This window comes from Schistocerca americana, chromosome 7, assembly GCF_021461395.2.
Source record: "Schistocerca americana isolate TAMUIC-IGC-003095 chromosome 7, iqSchAmer2.1, whole genome shotgun sequence".
Classification (NCBI taxonomy): Eukaryota; Metazoa; Arthropoda; class Insecta; order Orthoptera; family Acrididae; genus Schistocerca; species Schistocerca americana.
This window is the reverse complement of record NC_060125.1, coordinates 600,724,293-600,741,269: the sequence shown is the minus strand read 5'-3', so window position 1 is coordinate 600,741,269 and position 16,977 is coordinate 600,724,293. Positions and strand designations below refer to the sequence as shown.

General features: G+C 37.1%; 1 protein-coding gene across 1 annotated transcript in view; it reads left to right on the top strand.

The window, feature by feature from the left end:
* LOC124623141 overlaps positions 1–16,009 on the top strand; it is a 180,027-nt gene extending 164,018 nt beyond the window's left edge. Inside the window, exon 7 of the mRNA XM_047148931.1 lies at positions 13,316–16,009. Coding sequence (XP_047004887.1) covers positions 13,316–13,540 — 225 coding nt within the window. The 3' untranslated portion in view covers positions 13,541–16,009. The remainder of the gene's footprint in view (positions 1–13,315) is intronic.
* The last annotated feature ends 968 nt before the right edge of the window (positions 16,010–16,977 follow it).

Sequence of the window (16,977 nt, the reverse complement as noted above, 5' to 3'; positions counted from 1 at the left end):
AAAAGAAATCGTTGAGGATATTTATTCTCCAGTAACCAATATGCAAACATTAAAGATTTTGTTGTCATACTGTTGTCAAGAAGGTTTGGTTATAGAACAAATGGACGTAGAGACTGCGTTTCTAAATTGTAAAGTTTTATCTGAAGTTTATGTAAAGCAGCCAAGAGGATATGATGATGGTACGGGTAGAGTCTGTAAATTGTATAAAGCATTGTATGGTTTGCGAGAAAGCTCACGAGCTTGGTACAATTGTCTTGACGAGTTTTTAAGAAGTTTAGGTTTTAAAAGGAGTAAATATGATTATTGTCTTTATGTATTGAGAGATGGAGATGTCTTGATTTATTTGATTATTTTTGTCGACGATTTGCTCATTTGCTGTGTGAGAAAAGAAAAAATTGTTAAGATTAAGAACTTATTGTCAAAGCGATTTAATATGAAAGATTTAGGTGAGGTAAAAAGATATCTTGGCATCGATATTAATTATGATTATGAAACAAGAGTTATGAGTTTGAGTCAAGAAAAATACATTGATTCGTTAGCTGCGAAATATAAAATTGAAGATTCGATCTTGTACAAAACTCCAATGGAAGTAAATTTAAAGTTAGAACCAGCGTATGAAGATTGTAATGACGTTAGATATAGAAACTTGATAGGTGCACTCTTGTACATAAGTTCGGGTACTAGACCAGATATTAGCTATAGTGTGAATTACTTGAGCAGATTCCAAAGTTGTTACAGTAGTACTCATTTTAAATATGCTTTGAGAATTTTGAAATATTTATATTTAACTAAAGATTTGAAATTAAACTATTGTAGGAATGAAGGTGCTGAGATATTAGATTGTTTTGTGGATTCAGATTGGGCAGGTGATAGTGTGGATAGAAAGTCAACTTCTGGTTATGTAATTAGATTATTTAGTAATGTTGTATTTTGGAAGTCAAGAAAACAAGCGAGTGTCACAAAGGCTTCAACTTTTGCAGAATATGTAGCATTGTCTGAAGCTGTTAGCGAGGTGAAACTTGTACATGATATTTTAGACATTTTTAATGTTAAATTTGAAAAACCTATTGTCATATATGAAGATAATTCAGGAGCATTAAATATAGCGAAGTTTGGTAATTTCACAAAGAATTCAAAATATATAGAAGTACATTACCATTTTGTGCATGAGTATTATTTACAGGGACTCATTGATATTGTTAAAGTAGATTCGAATGAAAATGTTGCAGATATATTCACAAAGTCGTTATGTAAAGAAAAATTCATTAAAATTAGGAATATGTTAAACATCGCGATATAAATGTAAGGAGGCGTGTTGGAATTGTAATACATTTATATCGGATATCGAGTATGTTCGAGAAATATCGATTGTGGTGACAGATGTTTGTGTATATATGTGTGTGTGTTGAGGCGCATTAGTCAGTCTTCGTGCGCCTATTTTAATAAAGTCAACATGTGTATATTTTAAATAAAGTGTTTTAAAAGTAAAAGTGAGAACTTGATTTGAAACACACACTAATCTTTGTCAAGAACAACAAATACAACCTTTGTGAGTTCTACTATGGGTGGCTCTGTATTTTTTGCCACTTCGGAAACCAAACTGTGATTCACTTAAAAGATTGTAATTATTCAGGTAATTCATTAATCTGTCTTTCATTACTGCTTCTGTTATTTTTGAGAATGGTGACAGCAGGGAAATGGGCCAGTAGCTTTCTGTCTTCTGTATTACCTTTCTTAAGCAAAGACACAACTCTTACCTGTTTTAACTGCTCTGGAAATGTCCCTGATGTGAAGGATTCATTTATTATATTTGTTAAGGGGTCTTGCATAATCTCTATGCATTGTTTCAGTACACACATTGGTACTTCATCTAAGCCTACTGACTTTTTATTTTTTAAACAGTTTTATTGACTTCATTCTCTGTGGTCGGAAGTAACATCATTGTATTTAGTGCAACATTATGTGCAGGTGTTATATTTGTTTTGGGGAATTTTTGCTGGAACTTCTCTGCAATACTTGAAAAATGCTCATTTACATCGTTTGCTAAGTGTTGTGGATCATTTATTACCTTATCCCCCTCCCTTAGCAGTATGTTATTCTGCATTTCTTTGACTCTCCCCATTTCCTTTCCTTATAACTTCCCAGACTGTTTTGCTTTTATTCTCTGAATTATATATTATTTTGTCATTAAATGACTTTTTTGCAGCAATCAGCACCTTTCTATAGATATTTTTGTACCTATGACAGAAATTTAAGAATTCTGGATCATTGCGACTCTTTTTCATAGAACTGAGTTATTTAAGTGTTTGGGAGGACTTCTTAATACCTGCTGTTATCCATCTGTTTTTGTGAGTTGTTGATACAGACATGCATACTTTTGGAAATGCCTTTTCAAAGTTCAATTTAAATAATGTGGAGAATTTAGAGAATCTCATATTCACTTGGTTTCCTTATACACTTCATCCCAGCTTTGTTTTGCTAGTTCCTTTGAAAAATCTTTTATTTTTATTTCTGACAGATGTTGTTTGTAGGCTTGTAGTTTAGGGAATGATTCGATGCCTGGTTTTACTGTTCTTATTTGACAGAAATGGTCTGATAGTCCGAGATCTTTTACAGCTACGTCATATTTTTACCTGTCCATATTTGTGGCCACATGGTCAATTACTGATGCAGTCACTGTAGTAACACTTGTTGCACTATTGACCAATGACATGCCAAAACTTTGAAGAATATTTATGAGGGTGCTGCTGGATTCATTTATGATATTAGTGTTGATGTTAATGTCCCCACACAGAATTATGTTGACCTTTGTACTTGGGACTTTATCTAGAACTTCTATTAATTTATTGAAAGAAGTGTCCACACTATCACAGGAATGATTTCTTGGTGATATCAAGCCCTGTGAATTCAATAGCTGATATTTGAAAGTGTTTGTCTTCACTTGCTTTACTGAGGTCATGTCTTGATTTGAACTGCATTCCTTTTCTGATATAAATGCATGATCTTCCACCCCTTGAACCAGTTCTGCAGTAAGAGTTTGCCCTTTCATATGATGATAACACTACATGCTGGATTTCTGTCTCTCTGCACAAGTGCTCAGTAACACAAACTACTAGACTGGAACTCAACTTCTAATAGTTGTATTTTATTTTTTATTGATTGCATGATGTTTTAATGGATGATTGTTAAGTCGGTGAAATGCCCCATTTTATTCTTTCCAATTGTTTGTTTTTCTTTGTGTCATCTGGTATGTGTGATATTTGGAGTTATAAAATCTGTCTTGTGAGTGATTGTTTCAGTATTTTTTAAACTACTGGAGATACTCTTTAGGTGGGGGAACCTGTTGTCTGGATTTATCCTAAAAAAGACTTACTTTTCCTATCCATGACAATAGGTATTTGGCCCTGTGTGGCCCGAGATCCACCGCCTATACCTGTGTGTATCAACTGTACCAATCTTCCCTTCCCAGCCCTGTTTAGGTGTAGGCCATGCCTAGTGAAACCCCACCTGTTGATAGTTCCGACGGGCACCAGAGAAACTTGAGCAAAGTTGGCTCCCCTCAGAGCCATCCCTAACCCCACACTGATTCGCCTCACAGCTCCATCATGGTGTGGTTGATTATGATGCTGGAACAGCTCAAGAAAGTGTGTGTTGGTGCAGTGAGTCAGGGAAGCTATCTTGTCCAGGTCACCACCTGTGTCATATGCCCCATCCTTGTCCAAACTTTTTCCCACCCCACCCACCATCGCTATCACCCACTTTTATAATGTCCTTACATAAAGACCGTAAGTCCTCTATCACATGACTTAGCCCTGCATTTGGTTTGGAGATACTGGTGGCCTGGTACACTGCCCCTAAACTTTCCTGTAACTGAGGGCCTTCACCTCACCCACAGCTACTATCTACCAGCAGCACTTTTTTCTTCCTAACACTTTGTACACGCCTAGGGCTCTTGGCCTCGGTTGAAGTGTGCAGCACATTTTCTGCTATGAGTTCCTTCCTCGCTTCCTCTTCCCAACCTAGATGCAGTTCCAGGAGAGAACCTTTTCTGTTCTCCCAACATTCTCCCCACTGAACCACCCCCCCACCCCCCAATGAAAATATTTCCTACGAGACTAGCAACAAATCCTTCTACTCACTAATCTATAAAAGCTCCCACATTTCTCACTCATGGTCAGTTTCGAAAGAATACTTAAAGAATGTTTTAAATGTAAGTTTAAAGAATGTTTTAAATTTGTCAAGGATGCAAGATTGGATGTATGTAAACAAAAAACGACACAAAGGTCTTATGTGCCGCAGTTGTTGTTTTTGTACTGATTTAGAGATACAATGACAGAAGAATGAATTAGTAATTACCTTTGCGTTTAGAGAATTTACGTATCAAGCGTGTATGGTTAGGTTTTTAAACGTTTATAACTTGAAAAATGTACGTCTAGATCGCATCTATCTAACTAGTAAACAGTACGAAATGAGTTAGTAAAATGTGATTTAGAAACGTTTAATTACACTTTTATTGCGACGAAAGACACTGATGAAAGTAGAGCTGTCCTTTTTTTTTTTTTTTTTTTTTTTTTTTTTAGCGAAAGTTGCACTATCCAGAAAACTTGAATAGAATATTTTGTGTTTATTGATGTCACGCAAAATTTCGTGTCATGTCGCGATTATCGGGACTTCAGATAACCCTACGTTTTTTCAAGAACAAGCTCTGCTTGGACGTTAATACTCAGCTGTGCGGCAAGAACGGACACTACAGCAAGTATACGAAACAAAGAAAATTTAAAATTTACAAATTTACACTATTTCCTCTTAAATAAGTTATTTTAGCTGACGAAGAAAATACTTGTGATCTCACTCGTAGGCCATCTTGGAATTTGCCTTAAATTTCTATATTCCTGATATCTTCAATCAGTACTTCGTTAGGATAGTGAAAAATACTGTCAGTGGAATTCCCGACACTGGCTTAGATTGTACAGCTCATATACAAAATTCCAGTTGTTGCACTATTCAAAACTGGAATTTAATGCATCCGATGGACATTGTAAAGATAGTGAATTCATACGCGCATTAAGAGAGTGCAGATAGCTGTGGCATGCGTTGCTCAGTCCTAAAGAAAATTATGCTGCAGCTTGCTCAGCCACCAACCATATAAATCGACAAATGTTTACCGTTTGGCGTCTTGCATGAATTTCCGAAACTGGTACAGACTGTACCAGTCTACAACAAAGGTGAGCCATGTGAAGTAAACACTCTTAGACCGATTTCAATAATCCCAAATTTAGCTAAAGTTATGGAATCTGTGATGAAATACCATTCACTAAGTTACTTTCGAGACAATAGACTCTTCCTGGACACACGGCATAAAGTCAACAGTTACAGCAGCATTGGATTTAATTACAAAGAAAAGTAGGGTTTTGAGGACAGAGAAAATATGGTACTGACACTCTGTGACCTTAGCAAGGCATTTGACTGCATCTCGTACAAGATGCAGCTTACTAAGTGAAAGATGTTGTTCTGGCAACTCTTCAATCTTACCTTGCAAATTGAAGGCAAGTAGTATCAGTCCATGGAGCAATCTCCCAAGAACAAAAATTGGAGCTCGGCATACACTAGGGATCTTTCGTGCTTCTTATTCATGTCAACGACATAGGCCTTAACAACCACATGTTAGTTTCCTGATGACACCACCCTCTTTGCCACAGGAGAAACTGCTGCACAGGTTCTAGAAGTAACAGATGTGCTTTTTAAAAACGTCAAAGAGTGGTTTGTGAAAAATAAAATTAAAATGAATGAAGAAAAAAATGCACCATCTGATATGCAGCCTCAGCATTGTTGCATGCCAGAATAATGTGGAGGCTGCCAAACTGCTGGGCTCCATGACTGACAACAAACTATCAGTGAATGAGCAAAAAGATTATGTGTGCTGCACGCTGTCCCAATGGGGAGACCAATGGTTGTATTAACTGACCAGTACCTTACATCATTGTATTATGCACTATTTCACAGCCACATTAATTGTGGCCTGCTGTTACAGGGACACTCCTCATGTTGCAAGGGCGTGTTAATGCTAAAAAAAAAAAAAATGCTGTAAGGATCATCACTTCAAGCAAAAGATTGGAGTATTGCAAGCCTGTATTCATGCGGATACAAATAATGACCATTTTCAGCCAGTATGTGTTGTTTTCCAATGGTTGCTCACAAAAATGTTCAGCAGGCTGCCTCGAGAAGTGCAACGTCTGGCACCAGAATTTTTCAAAAGGAAAATTGCGTATGACTTGAAACAGCATCTAATCTACTCTATTGGAGAATTTTTCAACAGTGAGCAAAATGACTAACAAAAATAAAGTTATTTTATCTGTTATATGTCCTTATGGTGAACAATTTTCTATAAACATCTTATAAAAAACAAAAAAACTCATATGTGTGTACGTAATCTTGACACAGTCCATCCAGTTGTGACTGGAAAATGAAGCAAATCTGGGATTAAAGTAATATTTAGTCAGTTGTTTCAAATGAGTATCATGAGAGCACTATATGCTACTTAAGCAATTTCTGCACACACTGTACCAGCCAATCTGATGAAAATAGGGAATAAGAATTTGGGTAAACTTTTGAAGGACCCAACCTGGCAATGGCCAGGTAAACACTGAACACAACAATGGAAGTAGCTGACAGAATATTTGAACCCTGTTGTCGTATCAGCAGTGCTGCATTCCAGTACTTTTATTCTCAATTCACTCCTTGTAAGAGAGTGACTTTCTATATCATAGTGTGGCCACCTTTCTTGTTTTTTATTTACTTTTCATTGATATTTAAGACAATTATACCTTTTTTAAGGTTGTGTTCCATTTCCTGTATACATAATCATTTGAGTCAGTAGATATTTCAATGTCTACTTACACTGATGTGCAAAAACATTATAATCACTATGCTTAACAAAGAAACTACACCACAACTGGTGAATCAACAATATTTTATTGCATACATGGCCACTTTTGGAACACTTAAAAAAGTTCCATCATCCGGTATAAACTGTGACAATGAAAATATTATGTTACAAGGCATTGGGAGGGCACCCTAAAGTTTTTAAAAGTTCCATATAAGGGACAAGCTAATGGACACTGTTCTGTTTTCCAAAATGATGTAATAAGGCCTCTTTTATTCTGGAGAGCAACCAATTACCCCATAAAATACAGTCTGAAAGTGAAAATAAGGGCCTTGGATTATCACACAAAAAGGATGTTAGTAGGGCATCCCAAAGTTTCTAAAACATCCATGTAAAGGACGAGCTAGTGGACACTGTTCTGTTTTCCAAGATGATGTAATAATATTAACAGAATCTTCCGTCGGTTCTTGGTAGAACAACATTGTAATAAATGAAAAGCACCAGTTTGCTTTTGTTCTACAATACTACATTTATTGTAAGCCGAAAACTGGTTTACAACAAAAGTAATATTGTAGAACAAAAGCAAGCTGGTGCTTTTCATTTATTATGATGTAATAAGATAGATAGACAGATATTCAGCGATCACAGGCTCTGCAGGCCACGCACTGCTTCCACAAACTGTCTCCACTCCTTCCTGTTTTGTGCCCGGCTCCTCCAGGTGTCTGCAGTTCCCAGGGCTGCTAGGTCCTTCACCAGGTCGTCCATCCAGCTCTGCCTTGCTTGTCCAACGGGGCGTTTGGTGTTTGGTTTACCGGCAAGTGCCATCTTTGCCTGTCTGGCATATGGGCTACATGGCCCACCCATTGTATTCTTTTGCTCTGTATCTTCTGTAGGATAGTTGGTTGTCACATCAGAAGGTAGATTTCCTCATTTTTCCTCCTCCTCCATTCTCCCTTATCTAAAACTGGTCCCCATATCTTCCTCATTACTCTTCTTTCAAATGTTAATAGTTTTTCCCTTTCTTGCTTAGTCATGCTCCATGTTTCTGAACCATGCATTACTGCTTGGCATATCACTGTGTAGTAGATTTTCATCTTACTGTTCACTGAGATCAATTTAGAGCCAAGCATCTCTCTGAGGGAATGCACGCATTTCGTTCCCACTGCTATTCTTTCCTTGATGCCCATTTTTATGTTGTCTGTGGTAAACAAAGATCCCAAGTATTTGAACTGGTGTACTCTCTTGAACCTCTTGCCATCTGTCTCAAGAAGTTCTACCTGCTCTTGTCTTCTTCCTAATTGCACGAACTCTGTTTTGTCTCGATTCACTTTGAGCCCTACCTTCTGTGCATTATTGTCCATTTTCTGCTACATTTCTTTCAACTTGTGCTTTGATTCACTTAACAGTACTATGTCATTTGCATATGTGAGACAATTGAATTTACCGTCCATCTCTACTCCAGCCCACTCCTATTGCCTACACTCCTTTATTACTTTCTCTAAGATGACATTGAAAAGAACACATGACAGAGCATCCCCTTGTCTGAGGCCTGTCTCAATCTTGAAAGTTTCTGATGTGGCTCCTCGGAAACATACTGCTGCCTTTGACCCTTCCATACAAGCTTGCACCATTTTCACTAGCTTCTCAGGGATTCTGAAGTCCCACACTGCATTGTGTAGGCTATTCCTGTGGATGCTGTCATATGCACATTGAAAATCAACACACAGGCTGTAGATATCTTTATCGTATTCCCAATGTTTTTCAAACAATTGTCTTAGTGTGAAAATGTGATCTGTTGTCGATCAGTTTGGTCGAAAGCCAGTGTAGTACTCTTGTATGTTGTTGTTTATGAATGGTTGCAATTTTCTGACGATAATGATGGACAGTACCTTATACATTACATTCAACAAGCTGATTCCTCTGTAGTTACCGCATTCCATTTTGCTTCCCTTCTTGTGTATTGGGCATATTACAGCCAATTTCCATTCTTCTGGCAGTGTCTCCTTCTCCCATATCAACTGGATCAGTTCATATATCTCTATTTGTAAGCTCTCACCTCCCTCCTTGATTAATTCTGATGTTATTCCACACTCCCCTGGGGCTTTGTTGTTTCTGAGTCCTTTGATTGTGGTTTTCAGGTCTTCTTCACTAACTTCCCAATCTTTTTCATCTTTCCTTTCTTCCGTAGTGTTCACACTAAGGCCTTCTTTATTCTGGAGAGCAATTAATGACCCCCTAAAATAGAGTCTGAGACTGAAAATAAGGGCCTCGGATTATCACACAAAAAGGATATTAGTGCTGACAGTAACACACCTTTCGTTGTAGAAAGTGTTTAAGTTATAAAACCAAGTTCAACCTTTTATCATTCTTTACAGAAGAAGTGAAACCAGATGTTTGATATATCTATGAGCAGTGGTTGACTGGAGCAGAAGGTGACTATTACAGAGTTGTTGAATATTTGGATATTGAACTACTACAACTAATGGTGGCCTGTCAATGTACACGAACTTTTGGTGCAAAGGAAATCAAATCAGTTGAATCTGGTGGTCAAACATCAACATGAGTTTGCTATCATGCTCTGCAAAGCTCTGTAGCATGTTTCTGGCTTTGTGACATGGACAGTTATCCTTCTGAAAAACGGCATCACCATCAGCGAAAACATCAAGCATGAAGGGATGCGCAGTAATGTTTGTGCAGTCCACAGCTGTCATTGTGGCTCCAATTACTACCCCAAGTCCCACAGAAAACCATGTGACTCCCCCACTGGCTGGTGTGAACAACATGGTGCATTATTCAAGCAGCCATTTGCTTGGATTATGGTGTGCCCAGATACAACCACTGACCTGGTATTACAAGAAATGTGATTCATCCGACCTAGTGACACATTTCCACTGATCCACGTTTGAAACTTGATGATATGGCTCCTAGTGCAATCATTACTGATTATGGTGATGATGATGTGTTGTTGGGCCAAAATGGAAAATGTAGCGATCACCTGCTGTGGAGCTCCTGGTGAACAGTGTCCTCTGAAACACTTGTGCCTGCACTAGTGTTATACTGTCATAAAATCTGCTTTACAGGACGGGCGAGCCTCCGCCCTCCACATGCAGTGATGAGGCACGGGTGTCCAGCAACTTGACAGCTACTAACAGTTTTGCCATCCATCACCCACTTTCTGTAGACTCTCACAACTGTACCGTGCGAACAGCCAGCCAACTGTGCCATTAACGAGTTGTTCATCCCCAGGTGCAGGACCGTAACAATCTGCCCTTTGTCAGTGGATTTCTCCATTTGTGGCTAGTGCTATCACAAGAATGCCTCCCCATTCGCCTCAGCTCAGCTCTTATAATTCCCTTACTGTGCCACATGTCCACAGTGCCAACAGGCGTGACTCAGTCTCTGGTGGGCCATGGTCATCAAGTTTTGGCTCATCAGTTTATTCCCATTGACTAAGACAACATCAAAACGTAAGTTATCTTCCATCTCTTCAGTTCTCAGTACATTCTTCAGTCCTCTTTCTAGTTGCATATTATTCAGAATGCTAATTTTCAATGAATTACGAGTAACCTACAACAGCACATTGTATAGCTTACCGGTGCTACAAAAATGGAAAACACATTACAAATTTAATGAGACATACTTATCCAGTGACGGCAATAGGAATTGATTACAACAAGTGAAACATATTAAAATATTTAATGAAGTACAATGAGTGTTATTCCTGTAGTTTTTTGCCAGCTTTATCTGCATGTCGGCAGTAATTTCTCAATCTGTATGTCAGCTTGTCCAAAGACAGCACTTTTTGCAGCAGTTTGAGACAATAGAGGGATTTATATTGACATGAAATCTAGAAAACCGCAAATTTCATGTACCTGAGACAATAATTCATACATCTTATCTCACTATTATGTCTTTGCACTTACTTCTCTACAATGTTTCAGCAAGGCAACATTTATTGTGATGAAAAAGAATTGACCATTCAACCAAGCAACAGTTTGGAGCTCTTGATGAACCAAGAGAACAGCGTACCTTGTGCCCCCATGCTTTTCTGCGGCAATGTATATTCTGCTGGGGGGCCCACTGTCAACAGCCAAAATCTCTGTCCAAAGATGACAAACTGTTGTTGAAGGACTGTGATTCCAGTGATGCAATCTGACGTGGTACCTCACAGTCTCACAGGCATTTATTATGTTTGAAAAACCTTTGGCCACAGCAAACAGTTGAAAGTTTGAACACACATAAATCCATCGTATTGGAATTAATAAAATGATTTACAGGAATTTGTCCACTTACTGGATAAAAACTCAGTGTATAATTGTATAGAGCCCAGACAGACAGTGAATAGAAATGAAATCAACACACAATTATGCTGATCAGCCTCATTTGCATTTGATCTATCTCTTGTCATAATCGGTTGACAATGATTTTCACATACTTTCACTCCATGCCATATAATGGGATAATCGTTATGAGCAGTCAAAGGTATTTATTGCACACAAACAACAAAAATGTCACAAGAAGTAAATAATTGTGTACCTTGCAAAGGTTCCTTCAAGGACCACGGGACACCTGTATTTACATGACAGTAGAGTTATACTTTAATGTTATTTATGGAAAATTATAAAATTTAGTTGCAAATAAAATGTGATGTGTAGGGGAAACAAAATGAAACTACTGATTGTCGAATCGCATCATGGTGGCTAATGGGAGTAGCTTGTTCAGCAGGCATCGGATGGTCTCAGTTGGTGCTGACAGCTTTTTCTGTGCTGGCAACTTGTCAATCTTATCTAGCAGACAACACCGAGTTCAGTGTGTCTACATACTCATAAATGAAAAGAGACAAATTGTAAGAGATACAAATTGCTACAGTTCCTACTGTAAAGTAACAACTCAGGGCAGCGAAGTTGACATAGAACCAGTATGGTTACAAAAATGTCAGCGTGCTACTACACAGTACTGAAAACTAAGACTGGTAGTGACTGGAAACAAATCAATATTGGGTTCAACTCATAACCATCTTCTATCAGGACAGCTATTTCTGTCATCCACCACATCACGAATGATTAAATAGTCTGAAAAGTGTTTTCATCATTTTGTGATAATGTAATCTAAATGACAAAGAGAGTATCAGAATTATGATAGACATGATTAAGTGTGATAATTCTGTGAAGAACAGTTTTCCTGTTATTAATTAGTTTCACACTTCACCTCAAATTAATAAACATGTTTCAAGCCACTGATATTATCGCCACTCTGTACACGACTACAATACAAGATGCAAGAGTAGTTTCTAAATAAGTTCTGGCTCCCTGCATAGGGTCCAAGATGGAGTCTGTCCACCCTTTACTTCTGTAAATACTTTCTTGATTATTCAATAATGATTGTTACTTTCCAATAATACTTCGCAGGTTTGCATAATTTTTGCCAAACATGAAGTATCTGGTGAAAAATAGGGTGGACAGCATTAGTAAAGCAACAATTCTATAAGATGCTGATGTACTTGTTAATTGTGTAAAACGCTGATTTGTAGTCTTTCTTGATGTGGGGTAAGGTGCCCTCAATAAGTAACACATCCCACTTATTGTAAATGATTAAAAGATGTTATAATAAACCATTAGAAGCAGGCCATTAAAGGCGCACTGTTATTGTATACTGTATTTTAAGTCATTCTTTATGCCTGAGTGTGTTCATTTATGATGTGGAAAGTCACATATGAATGACACAGTGATTGAATGACTCAGTGACGTGATTGCACTTTCGATCATTCTGATTAGTAATGGTACTTACCTTGCCAACAGCTTCCTCAAACCCAAATATTTATGGAGGGTTTCATATACCCATTTACTTCAAATGTATACTCAGATCTGGTCACTTTCTAATCTGTACTCAGCCATTTTCCAACACAGTATCATAGATTTTTACCCATTTCCTCACTTGTCACTTTCAGTTTTTTTTTCAGTTTGTTGAACATTTTCTTCATGCAAGAAGCAGTATTTTGGCATCATTCAAAACCTACTTTTCCTCATGCCTACAAGATATAATACGCTCTTATGCCACAATTTTTTTCACATAAAATTCTGTCAAATGAACTGATCCAAATTTACGTAATTATGCAAAAAAAAATACATAATGTACCATCAAAGACAAAGTGAACATTCACTTTGTGTGTGTGTGTGATTTTACCCAAAAGTCTTTCACATTCAGAGACTGGAATACTGTTTAATGCATATTAATTAAAATTGTTACCCATTTCACTCGAAACTGGTTGTACAATTTATTTTTTAAACATTTTTTTTAAACTAGTCTAAATAAAAGGTAGCAAGATACGAATATCACAGTTGCACATTTGTAAGTTCAAATGTAAGAAATAAAAATTCTGTTTTGAAAATTCCACCTGTTAGTGTAACATTTCATTTCTATTCATGTTTATAGGAGAAGACAAATGCAGTTCGTGCCTTGGCACTACAGCAACAGCAACAGCACCAACACCAACCGTCGCTTCGCCAGCCGACGTCCCCCACACCGTCGGTGGATCTTTCCAAGGTTGCCTCTGGCCTGCCTCGTGAAGCAAGTGGTAGTGTGAGTCCGGGTGTTCCTGTGGCTACTCTAGACCTCAGCACAGCTGTGTCACCACACGAATTATCGACACTTGTGTGAAATGTCAGTTTCATAAATTTACTTGTGTAACTGGTGTTTGGTGATTTTTTTTGGCCTGCTCACAAACATGTTTTACAAATAGATATCACAGGATGAAATGTGTCAGTGCCAGTGTTATTTACAAGGTGAACATTAAATCCAAGGAACTGATTTGCTTGCACTTTGGGTTCCTGTGCAATGTAAGCTGCCCCCGCTCGTGTGGTCGTGCAGTGAGAGGCAGGCTGCTGGGAGGCTAAACGTGGGTAGTCTCTGATATGTGAGGGGAATTCTGAAGTCCACTAGATGGTACCTAGTGATGTCTGATGTACCTGGGGCTTGTGTCGTACAAGTTCAGAGTCCACCTTTGTGTTTGCTTTTGGCATTTTGAACACACATATACCCTTTGTGGTCCTTCAAGAGTATGAAACAACACTTTGACCTTACACATGCACTATTCCCAACATTTTGTTGCATTTATGATACATATTAACTAAATGTAAAAAGACATAATATATTCTGTGTGAGAGTTATAGCATTCCATTCATATTGCAAACCAGACAAAGGAATTTTTTTCTGGAAAATTAACTCACTGTCAGTATTGTGCTCAACATTTATATCTCACATAGGCAGAAATTCATCACAAAGATAAAAACGGATATATAATTTATCATCTTGAACCAGGTTGTAGTAAATCTCCAAAAAATGTCATTCTATTCCTACATCCATAAGATGTATACAATCTTTTTTAAATGATGCTCCACAGCTTTTATAAAAGACACTTGGATTATACCAGTGCAAATCTGTCAGGACCATTATTATACTGCATCTAGTTTGGACAGATGATGATGTAAACTATTCGGACAGATGGTGTAAACTGTTGAAACAGGTTGCAGTACAACAATGATTTTAGCAGCTTTGTGACAGTATACATAACACTGCCATAAAATCCAGGTACCTATCACAATATTAATTACTCACCCAGTAAAAACAATTAAGTATTAGCAAAATCAAAGATAAAATAATTACAAATAATTTGTGCTCTTCTCTGTTCTGTTACTTTTGTGTTTATTCAGTTATGTTGTTATTCCAGACAGTCTGTATAACAGTTATTGTGAAACACTTGTTGAATGAGATCACGTGGCAGATTAAAAAGATCTAAGAACTGAACGTTATGTGGAAACTGTAAGAAGTATTTTAAAGAAACAATGAAATGAATGAATTAATTAATTTTATATGAAATGATTGTTGGGTCCTTTAATGTTGTGGAATATTTAGAACTGATAAAGTTCTATGCCACAACCAGTTACATATCAGATGCTCTGAAGGATAACTTGATAGCTTTGTTTTTTCAAAATGAAAAAGTTGCACATCTTTATATGGCAATAAATAAATCTCTATTTATTTGAAATGTGCCACTTAAAGCAAGTGAAATATAACAAAGTGATATAAGTTGTATGTTCTCATTTGCATGGAGAGCAACAACAAGAGATGCTAGTCATTTTTCCATAATAGTTGTGTATTATGAGGGAGCAGAGTAGCTATAAGTATGTGACACATCACTTACAAAATAAGCCCCCAAGAAAAAAGATAGTTGTTATGAATATTAGATCACAGGACTCTATTGAACGTAAATATTAGGATTATGAGGTACCATGGGGACATTTTCCAGTATACCTTTTTCTCTTTCCAAAGAAAGTGATACAAAATGGTATGTAATCTTATTGTACAAAGTAAATATGAACATAATAGTGAAGACTCTATTGCAAACAAGAGCTCTTAAAAATACTTGTGTAATATAACCTATTTGTATAAATATCCTTTAGTATATGTAAGTAAATGTAAAAATATCTGAAAGAGGAACAAAATATGGGGTAGCATACATCGTATTGTATCTATTTCTTGTGTAATGCTAAAGGTAACTAGATTACTCATGTTATTTTACTGCAGCAGTTCCAGTCATCAGACACCTATCTTCTTCCCAAAGAACCTAGGAAAGGTTGGTCTCCAGTGAGATACATTATTTATATTGAAGCTGAATGCCTAATGAGTCAAATTTTTTTCTGGTACTAAATTGCATTAAGAAGTAGAAAAAGCCAGTTTTTGCTTTACATTCACATCAGTTTGGACTATGATGAATTAACATGTGTCCATCTCTCTTGGTTTTGTTGTACAAAAGAAGTCATTCAAGCACCATCATCTCCAGACATTTTAGGGAGGGAGATGGGAGGCAGGCAGCCTCTGAAACTTCCATTCTGTGATAAACAAGCTGATCAGTTAAAGACGACATACCACAAGAAGTAAATTTTATAGATGATATAAAGAGCTTCATATCCCATGGAGCTAATGGTTATACACTCAATATATGTTACAGATGGATTTCGTAATGAATAAAAACTCTGTACTTCATATTCTCATATTCTGGCTCTGGGGGGAAGGGCCAGGCAAGCACTCCCTCTTCAACCCCCCCCCCTCCCCCCCCCCCCCCCCACCCAAAAAAAATATCCCTTGAATCCCTTGTAGATGACTACGCAACATGGTCAGTCATTTATGTTTTGTATTCAGAGCTGCAGCAGTACACAACTCAAAAGTGGCCACATTTGCAAACCTGATACATAGAGTTGCCACTGCCTATCAGTGCCCTTTCACTTGTCAGCAATTTTGCCACATATAACATTCAGTTAATTTTACTTCAGAACAAAACTAAATAATGAAAAATGATCGTTTATTGTGGAAAATGATCGTTTATTGGCTTTCAGTATGTTTATGTACTCTTATTTAGCCTGACTACTGGTCTTCTTAAACACAATGAAATTACTTCTCCTTTCCAAATGCTTTTGTTTTGGAGTTTTGAGTTTTATCACCTTTCACTAAAACAGAGTTCTTGTACACAGCTGCAAGCAAAGAGCGAATTCATCTATGTTGCTTTTACTGTTGTAAAATATCTTTGACACATTTTAATATAGAAAAGTGATATCATAACAGTTCCAAGACTCTCTATACAAGTACAAATTTCAATTAATCTGTAACAGATTATATTTGTGTAGCATATAATTCCACCATAGAAGACATACAGTTACCTATTGACACTGCCATATGGCATTTTGGGATGAGTTGTAAGTCCTGCAGTAATGCACTAGTTATGTTTCCACAGCTGATCCCTAGCTGCCCACAGACTGTATCCTCATTCATTCTGAAACTACGTGGACAAAGTAAGAGCAAAAAAATTCATCTTTAATAACATGGTATCCAGAAAAATATGAATGAACTACAGTCCATAACTACATTCACTATTGCTTGCTCTGCTTTCACTTTATTACATTATCAATGCTTCCAATGTCCTAAAGTACATTATATAGTAGATAAAATTCTGTATCAGAAACATTCCTCTCTTTTCATTTCTTCAAATGCACATGGATAAATCATACATCTGTCTGTATTTTCAATCTGCAAATTATTTA